Raw genomic sequence first — 23,220 nt, 5'->3', positions numbered from 1 at the left:
TACTGTGGTTCCTTACTAAGTGGCAAGATTAGCAGTTGTAATTAATTCAAAGATTAATTAGATCTGAAGAATATACAAACCCAAAGATGAATCTATGTATTTTATATTAAAAAAAAATAATCCAAAAATGGTGAAATGCACTTAAAACTTTGTGAGCTGACATGTTACCTGTTGCCAACAGAAAACTATGGCTGTACATTACAGGTAAAATTCCTCTGTGTCTGTACTGTAAGCTATAGATGATCCACAGAACCTGATTAAACAACATCCACGGGGGCATATGCACAGATGAAGTCTAACTGGTATCGTTTAGCTGCCGTAACTGGGACAGGTTAAGAGAGAGACAGTCAGGCCTTCTCTACTCTAGAGCTCCGATACATCTGCAGCCCCACCAGGGCAGGGCTCTATTGTAACTGGAGCCTCCGAGTCAGTTAAAGACTGGTTTTTCCTCACCTGTGCAGTGGGATTTCCAGACAAATTATGCAGGAACATTTGTACTTGGGAAAATCCCAGTGCTGGCTAGTTCTGAACAATCCCTCTCGGCATCTGCTTAAAGACAGCAGGGAGCCGGTGCCAGGAAGGGAACTTCACGAAACAGGCACCTTGCCTCAGCTTGACAGCAGCCACTGCAAATTTCCTGTGCGGGAGCTCCCTTTGGGAACCAAAATCACTCTTGCCCAAAGCAAGACTCCTGCTGCACGCAGGTAACGCCATTTTCCCGTGTCAGGTTTTCCTGAGTACTATCAATGCCCACTGATTATAGACCATGACTGCACTTCTTGCCTGAAAGAAAAAAAATCAGACTGAATAGATGGATGTAGATCTTTATTTTGTAAGACAGAGTTGTATTTATGGACCGACTGCCCTGCCTCTGTGATCACTCTCAGCCGGGACACAAGATCAGTGCATGGGATATTTTTGTTACTCCTCTGCCTAATTAGTATGTTGGCAGAAGCGAGGAATTGTGCGTTCCCAATATACTTGAATCCAATGATGCAGAACTCCACTGACACACTGCAACAGGCTTCAGCTAGAGTTGAATTTTCAGAAGGTAAAAATAATTTGTACACTAAATAAATAACTCTTCAGTAAGATCACAAATTTAAATACAATAAAAACGAGGCATAGCAAAAATAGATGAAAAAAGCATTCTTTGTAAAAACATCATTATGTGTGTGTTGGTCTTTTTTGTACATATACTTACATAATACAAGTTGCAAACCACGTACGTCGCCCAACTTGGCAATGTAGCATTTCAAGCCTCACCAGACAGCGCTTTACCACAGTTTGAATACACAGTCTTTTCCCCACATCACTATTTTCTGTGTTTATATAATCAGTCTTCTTTCCTCACTTAAGTAAAGCCTTCCCAAAGTTTACTGTTCTTTTTATCTAATACATGAACTTAATTTTAAAATCAGAGACTAGGCAGACTAGCAACAGAGACCATGTCTAAGGGGGTACAGAGACTATTTTCCCTGTTCTATTTTGGGCCTATTCTGTGGAGACTGCATTTTCCAAAATAAATGAGGATATGTGAGAGGTGCTTGCCATCGGTAAATCCCAAGCAAGCTTTAATTCATCTCTTTGGATTCCGGCTTCAAGTTTGCCAGTATAGCCCTTTTACATCTATCTTTTTTTTTTTTTTTTAATCCTTTTTTGCCTTGATACAGCAAACTATGGAACAGCACGTAATATTTATTTCTGTTCCCGACATACCATTGTTCTTGTTACAGAGGCCAGATTTAGAGAAGTCACAGACTGTAACTATCACTGTGTGTCCTTGCTTGCTAATACAAAGTAATGGAGGGCACTCAAACCTGATAGGAACAAAATGAAAAGGAATGTACATTGTGGTATCTCTATCAATGTGCACTACTATTCATTCCAAGGAAAAATTCAACTCACAATTTTTGTTTTCACACAAAACCCCTGACAAATTAAACCTGTAAATGGAGTGAGGAAGATGAAGTGATCAACTTAGAGCTTCTAAGCATTAGATCTTTCAAGTCCTGTATTCAAACTGAACTGAATATACTGGACTGAGACCACAAGAAACATTCAAGTCAAACTTCTGTAAATGTCTGTGTCAGTAGCTGCCTGTAACGCTTTCTGTTTCAGCTTCATCAGCTGCCCGGGGGGGGGGTTGTTCAAAGTGGCAAGTGAGTCCATTTAAGAGTTTTTTGAGTCAGCGATGTCATGAAAACATCACACACAAGTCTTTTTGTAAGAACAAGGGTATGCAAGGGAGAAAACAATTTAGCTTAGAAGAAACAAAACCTTGGAAAAAAAAAATGAAACAAAAAATCCTTTGGTACATCACCTTGGAGTCCACTGCAGAAAATCTCCTTGTAAAAATCTCTAACAGATTTCTGTAAATTACTTCAGATCCTGCCTTTATATGATAGAATTTATTATGCAACAGCACAGCTTTGTTTTTAAAAACTATTAAGTGAGTAATATTATTTTCAGGCTTTCCAAGGATAATTTTAACTAGTTCACATTTTTCCTGATAACAGATTTCACACAGCGGTGAAAACACGAAATACACACATTGCTGCAGATTCCACTGCAGACTGCGTGCAGACCACACTGCTCCTCAACGCACAAAGAAACAGAGCAGCCAATGCCACAAGAAGTCTGGACATGGGCATCTTTAAACATCAGACAAAACAGAAAGCCCATTAGACTGTTAAATTTGTCTTAAGCTGTCCTTTTTTTTTTTTTTTTGACAAATGCTCTCTGGTGATGTCACAGATAATGCAGCGTGACAACACTAGGACAATTAGAAGACTGATTATTAAAAACAGAAATAAATCATCCTGGAAATCAGCAGTGATGAGAGAGCTATAGTTCATCATCAAATGCACGTAGCTAAAACATCAGTAATAGAATTCTTCAGTGTGGTGCTGGCTCTAAGCTAGAAATGCAATGTCATTATTTAAATTAATTTTGGAGAGCTCTCTCATTCCTGTGACAGATGCCATCATCCATACAGTTTATCAGGTACTTGGGAGAGTGGGGAGAAATCTACATCAAGTGAAGAACAGGGTAGAAGGGAAAAAAAAGACAACAAAATGAGCAAAAATAAATTACAGGACTCAAAGATAATGACTTAAATTGGTCTGAAAAAGGGATCCCTGCAGAGTAGAAGATACTGCCTGAGGAGTGCGATCTTCTGATGCATCAGTGAACCTTAGATTCAGGCCAGTCATACACATCTGGCATGAAGGATTCGTATTCATAGGTCCAAACCTTTGATCGAATGTAACGGTTCTTGTCTGCAGGTTCAGGGTAATGGAAAGCCATGTTGTTTGCATACAAAAATTCCATAACCTGAAAAGTTAAATCATGACGCAGTTTGTGCCTTTTACTACATTCACATAACAGCCACGCTTCCACTGCAATATGTTCAGGACTCACAAACTGGATAAAGACAAACGCCAAAGTCTTTTTACAATTCCTGAATGCCTTACTGGGGATCTGAAAACTTAATTTCAGAAATCAAAGGAGCATAATTTTGACCCATCATCACTCCCAAACTGAAGCATCCAACAAATTCAACATTTTTCTAAGTGTCTCTTATTAAAGGCACAAAGAACTGGGTATTTTGTGCCCAAGCACCTAGTGTTTAAGGGTCATACCATGCAATTCAGCAGGTTAATGTATACATAGAACACTTTTAGTACGGTCCACTTTTATGCTTCATACTCACCTTGACAGCAATATAAATAGAAACTTCCCTGATATTAGACAGTGGAGGATAAAGCCTTCCTTGTGCAAGTTCTTCATTGGTCAACTGTTCTGCCAATGCCTGAGTTTGAGAAACAAACAAGTTCTATTTACTGCATCCCGAATGGGATCAATAACATGCCACCTGAGAGAAACAAGTTGCAGTGTTCTTACTACTAGAGTGCTCCCAAAGCACTAGAATAGGGCAGTCAACATCTCAAAATTCTCAAAGATCAACTCTTCAATCTGTGCCCATATCAGCAAATTCTGCTTGTAAGCATTTAGCAAAATAAGATCCTATTTTTTTGGAGGCTGAACTACCCATAACCATGGAAGTTATAAGACCACATCACGCCTGCAGGACTGCCCGAGTGTTTGGCCAGTTGATTCACCAGCTACTCCAATGTGGTACGTGCTCCTGCTCCAGAGTGGAAAGGCAGGAGAGGACGGGAGCCTGGGGGCCACGTGCATCCCTGACCCCAACGCCAGCTGAGGAACCCAGAGCAGGGAAGGAGGAGGAGGCAGGCCTGCTGCCAGACCAACGAGGCTGGGAGGCAATTTACACATGGACAGATTTCCTATTTGGGTGTTTGGTTTCCGGATGAAAAAATTAAATTTGCAATGGAAGCTGATACTTTTCACAATTTTGTGTGATCAAAATCCATTTTTTTTCCCATTGGGGAGGGATAAAACCAACAGAAGTCAAACAGGAAACCATAGAGTTTGAGCAAGATTTGAGAAATTGCCCACCATGTCATCCACCATCATGTCAGAAGCCACAGCCTACTCTGCTTCCACACTTACCTTAGCAGCCTCTAGGAAAACCTTATCACTAATATGTCGAACACTGCTGAGGATCACAGCGAGAGCCACGCCTACAATAAAATTATTGCCAATTAGGGCCACATCGTTTTATAATATGCAGCCTGCTGCCGAGAAGCTGCGAGTCATCTAGAATGTTATTTTTAAAAATCTTCCCATAGCTTTCTACGCACATTCACAAAACTATTACCATGTGTGCTAGTCATTTACTGTAATAGGTGGCTTTTGACAAAGGGTTGGAGCTTAGGAGCTCAGGGAGGAAAGGGAGAGAAGGGGGAAGGCAGAGAAATATCCCTAGTGCTTCTTTTGTACCCTCACTTGTGCAGACGTAACTTCAAGAGGAACATACTGACACTTATTTTCTCCTTCCTCCCAAAACAAGGAGAAGAGCCCATAACGCAGCAGCTTTCAATGCCTTTAATAACACCCTTTTGTCTTCTTAGAAATATACAGTTGGGGGAGCTCACTGTGTGCAGGTCGCATATGTAGCTGCACATGCCTAACATCCATCCCTAACTGATTTTTCTTTCATTCATCCTTCTGATTTTGTTCTCAGCTTTAAATGCTGGTAACACCTCTTCATGCTGCTTCACTAACTGTGCCTAGTGTAGCAATAGGCACCAAGAAGAGGTGCCAATAGCCTAGTCCTAAAGATTAAAAGAAAACAATTTTATTTATTACCTGGAAAAATATAAGCATTGTTTCCTTGGCCTGGTTTGAAGGTTCTTCCATCTTTCAGAGTCACCAGCTCAAAGGGACTTCCACTGGCAAACAAGCAACGGCCCTGTTAAACAGAGGAGTAATCACAGTCAAGCAGCTTCTGAAAAGCCAACAGTATGGAGCAATGCAGTCATTATGAAATACAGGGACACCAGAGTCCTACAGCTCCCAGTCAGCTCTAGGACTGAGTCAGGAAGGTACTCGAGCACGCAGCCAAATGCAAAAAGGCAAACAGCCCTACTGAATGCAACTGGATTCAAGCACATAGTTAAATCCCTTGCTGACTCAATTTCTACAATCCCAGAATGACAACAACCAAACCCACCCTTTCCAGCAGGGCCTGGAACAGATACAAGAATCAGTAAGCATCTGCATGTTTCTGCAGCTGCAGAACATGCAACGTTTCTGCAGCAAACATCTGGAAAGCCAAAGAGGCAAGCATACACATTGAATCGTGCAGCTTTCTAAGGAATGGAAGCAATCTATTTGTTTTATCATTCATTGTTCTTTAAGACAGCAATGACTTAGAGGAACTACTCACACACAGAATAAAGTACTTGTGTGTTAACCATTATTATAACCATTACCATGTATCAGGAACCATGGCCACAAGCTAGGACCCACCACTGTCAGGACTGTACAAAGACAGCTAATAATGGCCACTTCCAAAAGAAGACTGAAATAGAAGTCCAGTAACAAAAGGGCGCTTGTTTACTGATGGGTGGGAGGGTGAAGGGAGGAACTGCTGTATCATAGTTTTATTGCTGAGAGCTCCGAGAGGAGTAAATAATGCAGTTTGCTTACCCTTCCTTTGAAAAGGATTTTAATCTGCACGAAATATTAAAACAAATACAGAGTTTGGAGTGTGAAATATACCCTCCAGATAAACGACCCTTTCCTCAAGCAGTAAAACCCCTGTAAGCAAAAAATCTTGACTTTCTTTTGAGTAACAGGTTTAAAACATTATTTTAAAATATTTAAGGCTCCCCAGGACCAGTACATTTGAGAACAAATTATCAAAGAAGCTAAAGACTCAGGAACTATGTTTGAATGTTAGGGCATACCCATGACAATAGCCTTTTTGTGCACGGAGCAAAACATATGGATGCATTTGAGGACAGGACCAAAAGACAATGAAAATAAAACACAACAAAAGCCCCCACAATACACAGTGGCAGAGGGCACTAATGTGCTTTTACAGGTGCCATCTAGTGGAAAAAGAATAAAGAATAAAAGGTTGGCAATGATACCTTCGTTTCTTTACTGACTTGCTAGTTTAGCCTAAGATTTCTCACCAGCCAGGATTAGGCTATTCTGGAGGCCGGGAGACACATGGGGCTAACAGCTCTAACCCCTAATTGCCTGACAAACTTTGTTAGTTAAACAACAAAGTAAGTAAAGTCAGAGAGGATTTTCTAGGTAATTACTGTATCTTGAAGGGAAAAATATTACGCATTTTGAAGGGCAAACTATGGGTAAACTGAGTACATTTCAGAAAACTAAAGAGCATTATGAAAACAAACATCAGATATGGAGAAAAGTCTAAAGAGCCAGAAACATTACAAAATTTATTAATAAGGACTGGAATAAAATTACACCCATTCATTTACTGACCAGTAATAATTATTTGGACATGTGGACAAATAAAAAGACATATGGATCCAATACCAGAAAAAACCAAAAATCCTCTCTCCATTTGGCACAAACTTTTAAAATAGCACTATGCTCATACAGCTACTTCAGTGAAGACACATTACCACACCTGAATGTAACCAGCACTGTCTTGCTTCTGCATCTGATAGCAACAACTACCCTGAGGTCCAACTCTTTGGGACTCAACACACAGCCATGGGGAACAAGCGAGCCTCTTCCCTTAAAACATCTATTGCTCTGCTGATATTCTATAAAAAGTGCAAGCAAAAACTAGGCTGATTCTCCCTCTAATAGTGCTTCTGGCCTCCTTCAGCCATCAGAGATGCCAGTAGTTTTTACATTTATTTATGCCAGCTAAAGGCTTGGCTGTATAACTAACTCTTGTTTACTTTCTATCCAAGATATTGGAATTTAATTCTCTACACTGAAACACTGCCCAACTCACTATTCTGGCTAATGCAAGACACCCCAGAGATATTAAACCATCTTCATTTAAAAGTGTTCTCATTTACTATTAAAAGCTAAGGTCTAGATTTTGTTCAGAGGCTGTAATTCCTGCCTAGGGCTCACTCTGGACCTGCAAATCTCTGTAGCAAGAGTTCCCTCCAAGCTGATGGGCCTAGTAACACGGAAGAGAATCTGGGTACCAACTGGAGACGATGCAGTTCTACCCTTCCCTGTGTGAAGCTAACACCAGTGAGGTTGTAATGCTGGAAATTGAGCCACGCTAACAGTGGAAGGAAGGAGTTATTGTTCTGCATCAAGAAACAAGGAAAGATCTCCACCCACTCATTTTCACATATGAGTCACTTGATTTGGGACTGTATTTAAAAAAAAAAAAAAGAAAGAAAAAAAAAAAAAAAGAAGTCTTTTCAAGAACCCCACCCCTGAAGTCTACAGGCAGGCCCTGTGGACAGGGGAGAGATCACAGCAAGCTGGAGTCTACCATGTGAAGGGAAGGCATTACCAGCCTGTTCAAAGCGTTAAAGCTAGCACTGTGTCTGCCTGATGCTCCCTTGCCCCCACTTCCTTTCCCTCAGGCTCTCTTCAAAGATGATTAGTTTTTTATATAAAGTTGTGCAGAAGGATAAAAGACTTGCTTCACTAAAGGCAAAACCAAGGTCTGGATGCACTGGTGATAGTGTTGTTAAAAAAAAACACCCCAAAACCCCAACGTCCAACCCCCCGCAAGCACCCCACAGTGTCATGGCTTTGAGGTAACAGTGCAGAATGAGGTGTGTTTAGTCTCCGTTCACTCATTTCAACGTTTGGTGGTGCCAGCGTACGAGACACAGGCGTTGCGAGAGCGGAACGCGAGGATAGAGGGCCACCACCGACTCCTGCACTGGAAGCACAAGTCTTCATGGGTCACTGTTAGTGATACAAGTTCTGACCTGCAGACACTAGGAAATGACTGAGTGCAAAGCAGAATTCCTGGACTGATGCAGGGACGTTACCTGCTTTAAGGACTTCACTCAGCCATTACATTTTAAAGGCTGCACCTAGTCTCTATTACGATGTTAAAATAAGATGTTTCTTTAAAACCCCAAATAATTAAAAAGCATGGTGGGAAACAGTTAATTGATCAAAGCTGTGAAACAGTACCTAGTGGTCATTCTTTTTAAAAGTCTAACAAGATTTAGGCTATTTTAAGCTTTGTAGAATGTCATTATTTAAAAATCAAGAATTCTTTTCAAATCACCGCCATTTACTTTTGCCAGAAGACAAGATAGATCTGTATTATTATGTCAGTAAGTCCAAGTAATAATAAAAAAATTTGAGTTCTTGCATTCTCACACTCAGTAAGCAGCAATATCACTAACTGCCAATAGGCCAACATTTCTAAACGTTACATACCTCTGTTAACGTATATGCTTCCTCTGCTGTGCATTCAGCTTTCGCTGTAGGGTTACTTAGTGCAAATATTATGGGTCGCTCATTGATAGAGGCCATAGCTTTGATCACATCCTGAGAGAAGAGCCGCCCAGCTCCTGCAACTCCTGAAGTAAATGGAAACACATAAAAATAGAATCAATACTTGACTGCCTCAGGGCAGATGACTGTAGATTAAGTTCACGTCACCCCTGAAGTCTCCCACTCAGAGCAAAGAATCACAGGCTTTTCTAGCAGCAGGAGATGGAAACCAGGCACTGCTCTGTTAGTGGCTGCTTAAAATTCTCATTTTCACAGGAACATCTAATTAATGTGTTCCAAAAGCCTATTTGACATGACTTTTTGTACTGATCTGTGTAAAGAACACTTATCGCTGCCCTCGATAAGCAAGTGGGAACTCCGGGTTCTTCACAGATGATTCATCCTAGCTGGGTGTTAACTGCACATTCCCTTGATACAGGTATTTCTGACCACACCCAAACACATAGGTACCAATACATAAATATGGTGTACATTTGTATGCTGGCTACAAACTTCAGGGTAGCTACTCAGCCAAAAAACATTTCTTTTCCAAATAAATCATGTGCAAAGGAAATTGCAGAGTTGTACCAGGAAATACCTGTAATCCCATCTGACCTCTGCAGACAGCCACAGTTATAAATCAATACCGACATAGGTCAGGGACCTAACAGGTATTGGTGATCTGCAATATGAAACAGCTTCTTCACGCCATGCTGGTGGCAGATTCTGGCCAGAGAAGATGACTGGGAGAAGGAAGGTCAGGAAAAAAAAAAAAACAAACAAAAACTACTGAAGTTAGGGAACTCCTGTAAAGCAGAAAATGCAGTGTTTGTGACTGCTCTCTCCCTTGCTGCTGGTGTAGGGAATGTGTCTGGGAAAATGGTTATATTTTTGTCTTCGTGACTCTTAGTGCCCTTCATTACAGTGTCAGTTCATTGTGGCCATGCAGTCCCTGAGAATGTGCTCAGTTTTCTAAGAAAGGTCCAACACCAGCTGGACAAGGACGAGAGGAAGCAGTTAAAAAGGATACAAGATGCAGAAGGAGCACTGCAGCTGCAATGAAGGATGCACTGAGAGCTAACCTGCAGCTCGGTATATTTTCAAGCAGCAAACTGACCTCACATTTTCATCTTATTTACACCAGCAGAAACGCAGATCACTGTCACCAACCTCCTTGGAGCCACGTTAGCAAATTAAATGCAGCAAATAACCGAATGATGGAAACACAGAAACAAAAATAACCTTACTTACCAATGATAGCTGAAGGCCGAAGTACATTCACTGCCTCTACAAAGGTCTTTGGTATCTGCTCTGGAGCCTGATGCGTAAACGGTTCTTGATTGGAATCTACCTTTTGTTCTCGGCCCTATAGATAAAAAGTTGATTCTTTCTGTGAGAAGGACACATTGAGCACTGGCCATTTGTATAGTGGTATTTCAAGGCATGGTGCACCCCTACCTGAACCAGTAAACCGTATTTGTCAAACATCCATATTCTCCTATAGGCTTCGTCAGCAGAAACACCGCTTTCCATCATAGCCATAACAATGAGGTTTGCAATTCCCAGGGCGGCCTTGTGGATAAAAGGACTTTGATTTTTAACAAGTCACAAAAGAGGTCTGTCATCACAAACACCACCCTGTTCAAGATCCCCACAAAAATTATTTAGTAAGTAAGCTTGGAAACACAAGCAATGTTTGCCTAGACGGGGGCAGATTCCTGGGATCACGAGTGTCACATCTTCAAGCAAAAGAGAGGCAGCTCTTCTGGGTACTGTGCCCCCCTGCCTGTACCAGTTCAGCAGCCACAATAAAGCAGCCCAACCAGACAGTAAGAACAAGTTAGTGCTGCAGCCCTCCTGCCAAGAAACCACGGCGTAGCGTTTTGTGCCCAACTGCTTTCAGAACCTCTCTCTGCCTCTGCTGCCTGTGATAAAGGCCTTGCAGACAAAGGGCAGAAAGTAGATGCTGGCAGTGCTTCCCTCCACGTCCCTTCTCTTGGCTCACGGCACATGCTGCTAAGTCTGGCAGGAGAAATAAGGTAGAGGGAAGTGCAGAGCAGGGCTCAGTGCTCAGGCGACAACACAACATTGGCCAATTACTGCAATCAGGACCTTCCCCAGCTGGAGAAATTTTCAGCTAATTAAGTTATTTTGTCATCACCATAGAAGCAATTTTGCTGATATACCAAGCAGCATGGTGCTGGTCCTGACACTGCTGCCCCAGTAACTAAGTAGTGTCTGCTGCAAATAGCCACTGATTTAACTTGCTAAGAAAACCACCGTGTACTTCTCTCCAACGCTATAAAAATTAACAAGATGTTCTTACCCTCCTTCTTACTAAATCATAATTTTATGGTAAATTCCCCTTCAACTACAGACAAGTCCCTGATGTTTTTTTCAAGTCCATGTAAGAAAGTGAAAAACTTGCGTCCTTGCAAATGCTAAACACCTTTCAAACGGTCATCTTTAAGCAGGTAGTCCCTTCTGTTAATGTGTTTCAGCTGGCCTTATATAAAAAGTTCTGCAATGGAATTCAGACAACGTGAATCTCCATGAGTCCTACAGAACCAGAAAATACACAGTTAAGTCTCTTGTTGCTCTAGAGCCCTTAAGAGAACTCACCTCTCCTGCTCCAAGGAACAGCACCTTCTGCTCTGCAAGTGGTTTACCAGTGGCTTTCTGTGCAGCCAGCAGTCCTGCCAAGGCCACTGAAGCTGTCCCTGTAAAAGCAGTACAAATCTAAGGTGAGCTGAACAGATCTACATGGCAGACTATGGTTTTAGGCAAAGTTTCTGTATATACATTAAGGAAAATAAACAAAGGGTATACCTTGAATATCGTCATTGAAGGTACAATATTTCTCTCTGTATTTTCTTAAAAACCGAAAAGCATTGTGGTTTCCAAAGTCTTCAAATTGGATAAGTGTGTTCTGGCCATACCTACAGAACATGGCAAATATTCCTATCACTAGACACAAAGAAATACATTCCTTTTAAAACAAATCCTGCACATAATCAATTATCTTTGGAAAGAAGATGTCCTCAGGCCTTTCACTACTTAAAATAGTTCTATCTCCGTTCTGTGCATATTTAACAGATAAGTACAAGCAGCATGTTCCAGGTCACAGAGAAAATCACTACAGAACCAGAAATACAGCTGTGTTTCTTGACTTCTAGTCCTATCCTCATTCCTTAAATGACTGTTTCAAGGACAGTGTGTTACAGCGGGTTTTTTGCCAGCAGTTTTGGCCATACTTCTGTGCAGCATATTCAGTGTCATACCTGTCTGTAATGGCTTCCATAAATTCATCAATTAGGTCATCATAGACCTGTGAGCGATCCCTTTTTTGGTATAGGCCCATATAAAATGGATCTTTTAAGAGTGTCTGAAAAAGAATAAATCAAAGACAGCAGCAGGATGAATCACTTCCTCAATATACACTTTCCAGAGTTCACAGTAACGCATTTCACACCAAAGATAACCGCATTTATATAGCCACTGTAACTGCCTCCAGTCTATATCTACGTTCAGTAATTTCAGCTGGCACTTGAGACTGGTGATGGCTGCTTTTAAAATGGAACAAATCAATACTGTGAACAATAAAGTGCTTTAATAAATCTGATTCACATTTCCAGCTTCTTAAAAGTCAGGTCAACCTGACTGTCTATTTTACAGTGTTCCAGCATTCAAATTACTTCCAAATGTACCATTTCACTGACAAATAAACTCGTGTTTTTCAATCACTGATATGTAACTGTATAGTGAATTCCAAATCATTTACCCTTACATAAAAATACTTGGTTTTATCTTAAATAAAAGTGCTCAAATAAAAATCTTCTCATAGTACTAAATACTCTTAAATAAATACTTTTCATAGGGATAACTTATGGCAGGCAAAGTTCAGTCAAACTCACTGTATTATCAGTTCCAACGTCGATGCACACAGGCAAGCATTTATCTGGATGTATTCCTGCACAGGCTGTATACAAACACAGTTTTCCTACTGGAATTCCCATCCCATACACACCTAGGTCTCCAAGACCCAATATTCTTTCTCCATCAGTGACGACAACAGCCTGAAAACAAAAGGAGGTGAAATTATATATGATCACTGAAATTTATAAAGTTGAAAGCAATACCAGTTGGGTTTTTTCCAGGCAAAAATTCAGGTATGTTTGCACAATGAAACAAGGAAAAGATTACAAGGAATATTTTACTTGAAACAGTAACGCTTAATGTTAGAATCTGCTATGCTCCTTTTTCTTTGCTGAAACCCACTGCCCAAATCCTTGAAAGCTAAGTGGGAAGGATCCAAGCTGCCGTGTGGAACTGCAGCTTGTGACTTGGGTTTATGACTTCCACTTGTAAATCCAGACATCAAGAAGTTTGTGTAAGTATCATTCGCCTTATCTCCCCTTGTGGTTCTCGATCCGACTGGGATCAGAGAAGGATTTAATGGCAAAATCTGGACCTCCCAACTACTACTTCTGTGTCCTAATGAAAGGATAAGATCACCTCTCCTACTGCTATGTAACACAATAAGTAAGACCCAGAGGTGCATACCCCAACACCTCCCCAAAAGGTGGAATAATGAAGTAAAATAAAAAGGTTGGCAAGTCTAGTTCTCATCGTCACTGTTTACTCAAACCATAAACCTCATATTTAGGATAAAACACCGCTCTTCAAGATACGCATTATCTTCATTAGCTGTATTTTGCCATCATCATGAAACAGCCAAGGATGCATTATTTAGTATTTAAATTTCCACCAGATACTAACAAATCTTAAGAAGTTCAACTGAGATTAAATAACAACTAGAAAAAAAATTATACACTGGTAGTACCTTAACGTCATTCTCTGGCCAGTTGTTCACAATTGACCTTATATGGCCTCTGTCTGAGATAGAAATAAATAATCCTCTGAAAGAAAAAAACAAAGCAGAAATATTTTATAGGTGGCAATTAGAAATTTCACCTTGCTCTGTAAAACTAAATGTCAAACAGTACAATTTTCTTAAAATTGAAAGTGTTGCAATCACTGACATAAATCACTCAAAGGACAATTTCTAATACACAAGTTTATTCAGCTACTTTGACACTCTAACAACACAGGGAAAATACTTTTCATGATGCTACCTGGATTTTACACTACTACAGATATTCACCTTTAGTTCTCCTCTAGGGCAAAACACCTCTGGTGTTAGCGTCAGACATGACAGGATCTACGCTCCGCTGTAAGGAGAAGGGAACATGATCCTAAGCCTGGCTTTACCTTAGTGAATCTCCGTTCATGACATTACACAAGGTGAGGGGAGGGAAAAGAAAGGAAGAGAAAGACAGGGACTGAGCATACTGTCTTCTCCAAGACCAGGAGGAGAACAGTGCTTCCCACTGCGGAGTGCTCCTCCATGGGAACGTGGGAGGGGAGGCAAAGGAGCAGAAAGGAGCAGAGATGATGAGAAGTGTCTGTATTTCTTCTGCTCAAGCAAGTCCTCTGTTGTTCCTCTGTTGGAGGAAAGGGGGCACGAAAGGCTCAGCAGACATGGTTAACAGATAAATTACCAACGCTTGGAAAGTGCTGGTTCTCAGAAAGAAAGGGGCACATCCTGAGCTGCAGTCCATGTTGCTGTTTCTCGTACAGACAACTTCTAGAGGGGGACAGTTTTCAAACTGGTATATAATGCATACAGAGACGTGGAAGACGAAAGGAAGTATGTGAGAACAAAGAGTACATCCTTCACATCCCCTGCCCCAGATCAGGAGCAAAACCGTGAGTTTCTTACTGTCTTCATCACAGCAGCCACACTACGCAGCCGAGTCCCCATGGCAGCAAAGGATTAGCCCTTCCTCCACACACCACTAAAGCCCCCAAGCAAGAGCGCTCTAGAAATACACTTTGAATTGCAGTGAGAGTACCATGGAAATGAGCTGAAATGACTGCCAGTCTGAACCGGTTTCCTCAACACAGAGCTAATAACCTGAATGGTTGTTTTGAAGTCACTGCTGAACCCAAACCAGATGCCAGCCAAGCATATTGCTGTGTCAGAATAACTGAAAGCTGACTCCTACTAGCACAGCTTTAATACAGGGACTACCTGCACCCAACGGAGTCTGCTGAGCTACCATGAGTCAAGCCTCTCCCCTCCTGCTTTGCCAACATCTCTCTTCACACGCTGCTCCTGCACCCAAGATGTCACACTGTGCCGCTCTGCAGAGCATCGTGAGAATCTCTCCAGCACTGGGAGAGATTTTTTTTTTTTTTTGCCACCAGCAGGAACATGTTGGTCACGGCTTCCATTCTGCCAGAGCTGCCGTTAGCCCGAGCTTCCTCCAGCAAATCTGCTGTACGGGTATGTGTGCACTCGTGTTTCTGCCTCTGTGCAGGATGCGTGCAGGGTTGCGCAGGGGGATATAGCTAACGAATCTACCCGAAGTTACTCCTCTTGAACAGAGGGTGAGATCAGATGACCTCTGGAAATCCCTTTCAATCTACACTTTCTCTGAATGCTCTGTCCTGATACAGATCCTCAGACTCACAGATGTGATTCTGAGAGCTGGAGAAAGCCACAGCACTCTCCTCGGAATTAAAGAGCCGTATGGCATCTAGGAAGAGCTGGAAATGGGGCTGAAGCCCTGCACTTGTGCTATTTATGCGACACATTACCAATTCTGTTTTCAGATGTTCTGTTTTCCAATGTAAACTGGCTCTTGAGATATTCTTTAATGAACTTTCACTGCCCTGAATTGGCACAAGTCTTGTGTAGCTGAATCCAAATGAAAATGAAATAAACCATTTCCAAACCTCAGGCAAGTATACAGAGAAAATGGTAATAAAGGTTGCAGCAATATGTATCTATTCTTACTTTGGTCTCCTGAAGATGTGTCCATACTGGGAGCAGGCAAGGCCTACTGTTGGTGTGTATACAATTGGCATTAACCGCTCAATATCATCTTGTAATACCCTATAGAATAATTTTTCATTTCTCTCTTGGATTCCCATTATGTAGATATACCTGAAATTAAGCAAAAGAAAAAAACCCCATTTATTGTTTCACATTTATGCTTATTTAAAACAACGTGACAAATGTCAAAGCAAAAACCAAGCTAGCTTCATATTATTTCTTCATGCAATTCTTGCTCGGGCTTTGAGCACTAAACAAAAGTTGGAAAAGAGAGAGCAGCAATACTAAAAAGCTGAAATAAAAATACTGGATATGACATACACCACGCATGCTAACAAGTTAATTCACAAACATGCATTGCGACAAAAGATAACCCATGGATTTATTACAGGATGCAGCTAGGAGTCTCATTACTATTAAAAAAAAATTATTAGTGAAAGAATTTTTCATCCAAGAAAAGTAAGGTCTTGTTAATCCTAACATTAACACAGTTGTAAAACAAATTAACTCTAAGAAAAAGTTCATTTTGAAGGACTTACATAGGTATGTAAATTAAACCTGCATTTTTGCAAATTTAACTACCAATCTACCGTGTATCAACTCATATTCAGTCTTGCTGACCCAACAACATAAAGATAATGAATTAGCGATCCGTCTTAGGCTACAGCAACCAGGCACTTTGCCAATACAGATGACATGACTGTTTCGATCAGCAAGTGACATGATGTGGATTTAAAAGTCATCTTTTGGTTTTCATGAGAACAAAAGAGTTTTGATGTGGTCCAGTAAGCCTCAAACCATTCCAGCACTCCTCTCGCCTTTAGGAGACTGCATATTTTTACATGCAGATATATATAGGCTTATATGGAAACAGTAGCAGGATGCTAAAAACATGCCATTCTAAAAAAAACCAAATCAAAATCCTTCACATTTTTTTCAACAAACCAGTGGGTTAAACAAAAAAAAAAGATTGATGTAAAAAATTACACATTGAGACTCAAAATTCTAACCCTGTAATTCCTTTCTAGCGGTAACTACTGTATATAATGAACACTGTTTTTCATACCTAATTATCAAACCCTCAATTTACTTTCATTCTCACATATTTTTCTAGCATGCGCTAGCCGTCCCCTCCTCTCCCCCAACAGTTCTGTGCTCTAACAGCCTGCCACCCGAATCTTACATATTACAGAAATACGCATTATGTATTACAGCACGGTGTGCAGCTTTGTAACTCGCCAATTTGTGCATGTTCTTTTTCGTTACCTTGTGACCACGGAACATAAGAAAAAAGCTCCCTAACCTCATTTAGCCACATGATGAATGCATGATTGATGGAAAGCAGTTTTCTGTGCAAAGTGAAAATAACCTCCAACAACTGAAAAACCCAGTGGAGGCATAGAAACCTTGTTTGGTTATCCCTGTGCAATGTTTTACAGCAATTTCCATTGACTTGCGGGACAGAACAAGGCCAGAGGAGTACTTACTTTTCCAAGGGGTCAGTCATTTTTGCCAAATTCTTATGGAAGCGTAAGGCTTGAATGTCTTGCGTCTCTATTTTAGGAGGTAGAAGTCCTTGCAGCCCAAGCATTTGTCTTTCATGTAGTGTAAAGGCCATACCCTGAAAACAAGAGAGGTGAGAAATAATTAGCAGTTCTTCCTCTAGCATTTCTATTTATAATGTATTTCTATCTGCCATTTCTGACTATCCACTGCATCCTTCTCTCATGGCAGGTGCCACAGCAGGCAGCGTTTGGATATGTTTGCCTCTTCTGGGGTTCTCCTTGTCCTTTGTGGGTATCCCTTCTGACCACAGCTTTTCCACATCTCTGAGTCCTCACGCCCTTTGGCAGATTTCATTTTCCTCTGTGAAACTGGAGAACAACTAAGAGATCCCACTGCAGACAGTCTAAGGTTTAAAAGTAAAATAACAGCTGCTTCTTGAATTGTTTCATAGGAACGTAACGTTGACCAAGAACATGTGGGTCACCCGGTCTGGTCCCTACAATCACAGACAGTAACATTTAGTCTGCAGAGGTTTATCTGAATTGCTCCATTTGCTGCTTTTTTCTACATCCTTTCGGTAATCCAGCCAGATCCCAAAGCTACTGAATGGCCCTAATGCTTCTATCGAGATCGCAATTCAACCCAAATCCTTCATTTTTAATGAGGGCTAGAACTAATCTATTTGTCTTCAACTGTAGCTGTCTACTACCAAAAAGCCTCATTTGTAACAAATTGTCAGAGGAGTTAAACCGCGAAAATAGCCCACCATTTCCATTCTTCTCTGTTTCAAGGTGGATGAAGAGTTTAATTTATTGTTATTTAAATACTAATTTGAACTATTTAACAATAACATTCAATAAAACTGGCTTTTCACTTACTACCCAAAACAGCCAGCTGTGAGCTATCTGCTAGCGGAGACTGACAGGCATCTTCACGGGGCAGTTAACTCCGAGGCGTAACTTTGCAAAACGTTAACTGATCTGAGCCCGGATTCACAGCCAACCTGTCCCAAAGCGCTGACCCCGTTTCCGACAACGACTGACCTCACTTTAAGTTTGCCAATTCCAAAAGAGCAATGATAAACTTTCCCTACTTTACTGTATCCAATCGGGTCAGTTCAGTGAATGATTAAATGAGTATTTGGGAACGCAGGAGCTGAAAACCCAGGAAAGCCGTTGCTGTGCCAAGGCTGTGCCTCAGTCTGTGGGCAAAAGCAGAATCGGAAAGGGAAAGGTCTGCTAGTTGTAATGTTTTGAAAGAGACAGGAACAAGAAAGATCAGTTCTGCTCATAAACAACACTTCCTTTGTTTACTAAAGCAGCTAGATTAAAAAACAAGAGCTCATTTTCTCAAATTTCCCCATGCTGGAAGCGGCTTCTTACTGCCAAGTTAAAAAAAAAGGTTTAAAAAAAGCTTTCTAAAGTTTGTTTTATGCCTTGTAATTACATTCCAAATTCCTTCTGCAATCAGAAAAATCACAAGAAAATAATATTTTTCCCACATTAGAATAAAAAACCATAAATTACTATTATGTATTTTCACCTCTGCTTATGTTTGAATAGAATTCCACAGGTATTTGTAGAAAGCATGCCCAGTAACAAAAGATCTCTAGTTTAGAGGCTATACTTAGTGTAATTCAGCATACGTGAATGGTTTATAACCAATAAAACTACTCCTTAGGAAAAAGGATAATTAAAATGATTAATAATTTTTATATAATTTTTCTCTTCGCTTATTTGAATCACATTGAATATTGTTTTGAATATCAGTTGTTTTGACTACACTGAGTTAAGCAGTCCACCTGCTTTTCCATACTAATTCTATACTATGTTCTAAAGTAATAAAATATTTTAAGAGTTAAAAGCAAGCTACTCCCAGAAAAAAAAGAACAAAACACTCCAGTGTTTTGCGAAAAACTCTTGAAAATATTTTTTTGCAAAAAACTCTAAGTGTTTAACCCTAAAATACATTGATGCTTCATATTTCTGACAACTTTCCATGTAGTAGATTTGACATTAAATACTGAACTCAATTTATATCCTTTTCCTACTATCTGAGAGTCATTTGCAAACCATTTTTTTCTTTCCTAATGCAATTGTTTTTCTCAAGTATTCTTCCAATATTGTCTGTAAATAAATTTCAGATGACAGCTTATTCCTGAACTTTTTACCCTGGCTGCTGGTCTTTTGCTGGGTGTAATAGTCACTTTAGCCACGTGACCATTTTTTCTGAAAACTGATTTGAATAATCCAAAATTTTCACTGATAAAACAACCAGTAAGCAGCACTGGCATGAGAAAAAAAACCACAAGGAACACACATTGAATGCCACATTTTTTTTTCCAGTATTGCAAAGAATCTACTTCAGTTTCACTTCTGCATACTTCACAAGAAATATTCAAAGATTCTCTGGGAATGTAAACGCATCTTCCAAAGTTGCATGGAAGTGAACCATGCAAACACACATCTCAGCTATCTTCCTCTTTTCCTTAACCACCCCCTAATTTGTTACCATCAGCAGTTTATGCCTTTTTAAAACAACTCTTTCTCAACACAAACTGTATTCGCAGTGCAAGTGATTTAGGGTACAAAGCTGAGTACAGCTGGTAAACATCTGTAATATTTTGACTGTTACTTTGGGCACTACAAAAACAAAAGTGATGCCAAAAGATTTAAGATATTAAGAAGAAGGAGGAAAAAAAAAATGCTTAGCCTCTTTTCAGAAGATATATAAACACTGGTCAGTAAAGCCACTAATGTCACTAGTTCAAGGCATGTCAAAGGCCAGAATCCCTTCAGTGGTACTGTACTGACTACATTGACATTTTACTCTAAACTAGCTGAAATATCTCACTAGCAAAACCTACATCCTCCCCATCAGAAACTCTCAAGTCCCTTAAAAATAAAGTCTACCTAATTTCTAATTTCCACTATTAGCATGACACTGGGACATGGCTTTTCCTTAATTTCCCTGTACAGTGAAACCGGTGACCTTAAACTACCTGGGTCATTAATAATATCAAATGAGGCCCGAGGTTAGTACTAAGCGGAACAGCTACCCATCTTTATTCAGTTTATTCACATTTTTTCCAGTCTATAGGCAACCTGGTTTTTCAGTGCATCTGCAGTTACAATAACATTAAACACAGTGAATTTTTAAGTGGCACTAAGTACTTCCAGCTGTTTATTTACGTGACAATTAGATCTTACCACATTAAAAGACGCTGTAATTTCTGCCCAGGCCTAAACTCAGGAACCTGAATGCCATCAGCCTCCATACAGAAATTTAATCCTCATTCCAACTAGAACAGAACAAGTTTAGTGCAGAGCAGCACTGTAAAAAACCCAGAGCCCTTCCACCACTTGCTGTATTCCCATTCATTATCTTTGTCCATGACCACCAGCTGCCTCTCATTTTGGATTTGGGATTGCGGCTTGTTCCCCACACAGCACCTCGCAGGACGGAGTTTTTCCTTAAACTAGTGTGCCTAGGAGCTGCAGTATTACAAATTTCCTAGCCTTTTCCCTCATTTTATAAAGCCCAGTAAAGTCTGACAGAACCAGTGATCAGGTTCCAGTGAATCAGGAGGCACTCAGCAATTCCCAGCAGTGGGACTGATGTTCTCAAAGGCACTTACGATCCCAGCACCTACTTAAGGGCCAAATTCCCTCTGGTTTCCACTGGGATTAAATGCCTTAATACTGTAATGATTTGGGTTTAAGTCATAGGGCTCACTTTTTGGTTTCCTTTGACCCACAGTGCTAGGTGTCCTTTCTCTGAGTGTTATGCACTGACTTTCACTTAGATTAGTTTCCTTAATCCTCTTTACAGCTCAGTGTCCTTTCGAAGATAATATAGACAAAGCAGGGAGCACATCTAGGAGAAAACCCAGCACACTTCAAAGACCACAGATGAATTAATTAATACGCATGGACAAATTTATTGCAACAAAACCAACGTACTGCCGTGGGAAAAAGAAAAAAAAAAGGGGGGGGGGGGCAAGTAAAATGAAGTGTTGACAGTTTTTCAGTCAGGACAAGCTCACATTGAATCATCACGTACTGTGCCTTTAATCCACAAACTATCTGGCACTGGGACCTCACTTTGGCCCTAACAACTGGGCTCTGCTACACAAAGCGAGTGGTGCTATAAATACCAGCATATGAAAATTCTGGTTGCTTACTTTGCATGAAGGTGAACAGGAGACCTGAATCCTGCAAGCATGATTTTTATAGCACCACTAAGTAACACTGAGAGGTTTCTAAGCAGAGAAGTACTAGTGGTTATAATTTTTTCCCTACCTGCAAAGGCTTGGAGGTATATATACAGGAGGGGATACTTTTACTTGATAACACAAATACTCTCAAGCATTCTGAAAACCTGGACAGTTGACAACAAATAACGCATTCAAAGCCCCTGATAAAGATGTAAATGCAGAATATATCCAAATGTGCCACTGTTTGGAAAATGAGTTAGCCTGCTTCACAGGGAAGATTTAAACGAATGGTTTTCATGTAACTTCTAATCATTGTTATAACATATTCAGCAGTATATCGTAGGCTTTGAAGTAGCATCATAAACATTTTTAAAATAAAGCAGATTTTACATAGGATTGTGGGCTGCTTCTCTTAACTCTGCTTCCTTCTGCTAAATCACAAAGTTCACTATTGCACAACTGCAAATTAATAAAGTTCACTCATATGAATCAAAGGTGTATTTGCTATCTCAACCATAGATTCAAAGTTTCTCTGTCTTAATGAGAGCAGTGTAGAATATGGAAATCTCCTTTGATTTCTTTCCCCCTTCATTTTTTAAACTCAATTTCATATCTTTATTCTTCCAGAAACAGCATAGTATATATAGTGGAGGGTGTGGCTGATACAGCACAGCAATCTACTCCCTGCTCAACAGTGAAATGACCCAGACCTTCCCCACATTATTCAGCCTTTAAAGACCTCAGTCTCTCTGCAGGCAAAGATGCCACCAGTTCTTGTACCGCCTCTGTATGTGTGGAACCAGATGTAAATCACTTGGGCTGCTGAACCAGACTTAGCTAACCTGCAGTAACTCTCATTTACTAATGATGTGGCTTCACCTAAAAGCATTCCCCTGCAGAAAATGGGAAAAAGTCAGAAACAGAAAGCCTTTACACACCAGCAAGTAAGTCATTCAGCCTCTCTAGGGTTTGCTGTCAAGCACAACAGTTACGGTAAAGCTGTACATTGCAAATCACAAGCATGATGACCGAAATGGTTCATCTACACCATATAGCATCCCTGAACACCTCAGAGACATTTCATTAAACTGCTATTTTTTCTAACTAAGCAGATGCCACTGCTTCTGTTCTCCTTTAACGGCATTAATCCTACAATAAAAAAAAAGAAACCAAAACATTTCAAAACCAAGACAGCTTCCTTCCTTTCTCCACCCACCATCCCAGCAGCTCACGAGTCCTGAGCAGAATAGCTGATCTAAGTTAAATGAGGTGCAATACTACCTACCACCTTTAGCACTTAAGAGCACCTTTTCAGAGGGATGATAAAAGCTGGTTACAGATTAAACAGTTCCATCTTCCCACATTTAATTCCCTTTAAAAGCACTCAGATCTCAAGGAAGCTGATAAAAGCTGAAGATGCATTGCTGTGCAACCTCCATCTCCAAACCAGTTGAGCAGGACACAAAACTCATGGTGGTACTTTTGGGCTGGGTATGTGCGTGCGCAAGGAAACTAGCAGTTTCTATCAGTTTCCCACCTTCTAGGATCTTTCTTCATGACTGATCAGAAACTTCTGGTAGTATTTCAAGCACTGCATTTCTTAGCAACATGACAATTACCATTTGCAGTACACCTCCACATCCTGTTTATCCTGGTTTCCCCTGGAAGGTAACAGGCATTGTGTATTCTACACCCTGGCTGCTCAACTCAACTGACAAGAGTCTAAAAAGTATTAAAACAGAAGAAATCAAATGTG

General features: G+C 40.5%; 1 protein-coding gene across 4 annotated transcripts in view; it reads right to left on the bottom strand.

Moving 5' to 3' along the window:
• Positions 1–808: 808 nt before the first annotated feature.
• ME2 (malic enzyme 2) overlaps positions 809–23,220 on the bottom strand; it is a 33,930-nt gene continuing 11,518 nt past the window's right edge. For 2 of the 4 annotated variants that reach the window (XM_052777111.1, XM_052777112.1), the window contains exons 3-16: positions 17,230–17,363; positions 15,704–15,853; positions 13,685–13,760; positions 12,756–12,917; positions 12,123–12,226; positions 11,671–11,780; positions 11,464–11,561; positions 10,300–10,413; positions 10,093–10,207; positions 8,785–8,927; positions 5,236–5,338; positions 4,537–4,607; positions 3,716–3,814; positions 809–3,336 (exon numbers count right to left, since the gene is read on the bottom strand). In XM_052777111.1, the coding sequence (XP_052633071.1) occupies positions 3,187–3,336; positions 3,716–3,814; positions 4,537–4,607; positions 5,236–5,338; positions 8,785–8,927; positions 10,093–10,207; positions 10,300–10,413; positions 11,464–11,561; positions 11,671–11,780; positions 12,123–12,226; positions 12,756–12,917; positions 13,685–13,760; positions 15,704–15,853; positions 17,230–17,363 (1,629 nt within the window). In that variant the 3' untranslated portion in view covers positions 809–3,186. The remainder of the gene's footprint in view (positions 3,337–3,715; positions 3,815–4,536; positions 4,608–5,235; positions 5,339–8,784; positions 8,928–10,092; positions 10,208–10,299; positions 10,414–11,463; positions 11,562–11,670; positions 11,781–12,122; positions 12,227–12,755; positions 12,918–13,684; positions 13,761–15,703; positions 15,854–17,229; positions 17,364–23,220) is intronic. The other 2 variants (XR_008233504.1, XM_052777113.1) reach the window with 2 other exon arrangements.

This window comes from Harpia harpyja, chromosome Z, assembly GCF_026419915.1.
Source record: "Harpia harpyja isolate bHarHar1 chromosome Z, bHarHar1 primary haplotype, whole genome shotgun sequence".
Classification (NCBI taxonomy): domain Eukaryota; kingdom Metazoa; phylum Chordata; class Aves; order Accipitriformes; family Accipitridae; genus Harpia; species Harpia harpyja.
Note: the sequence above shows the minus strand (reverse complement) of the source record. Positions and strands in the feature narration are given on the sequence as shown.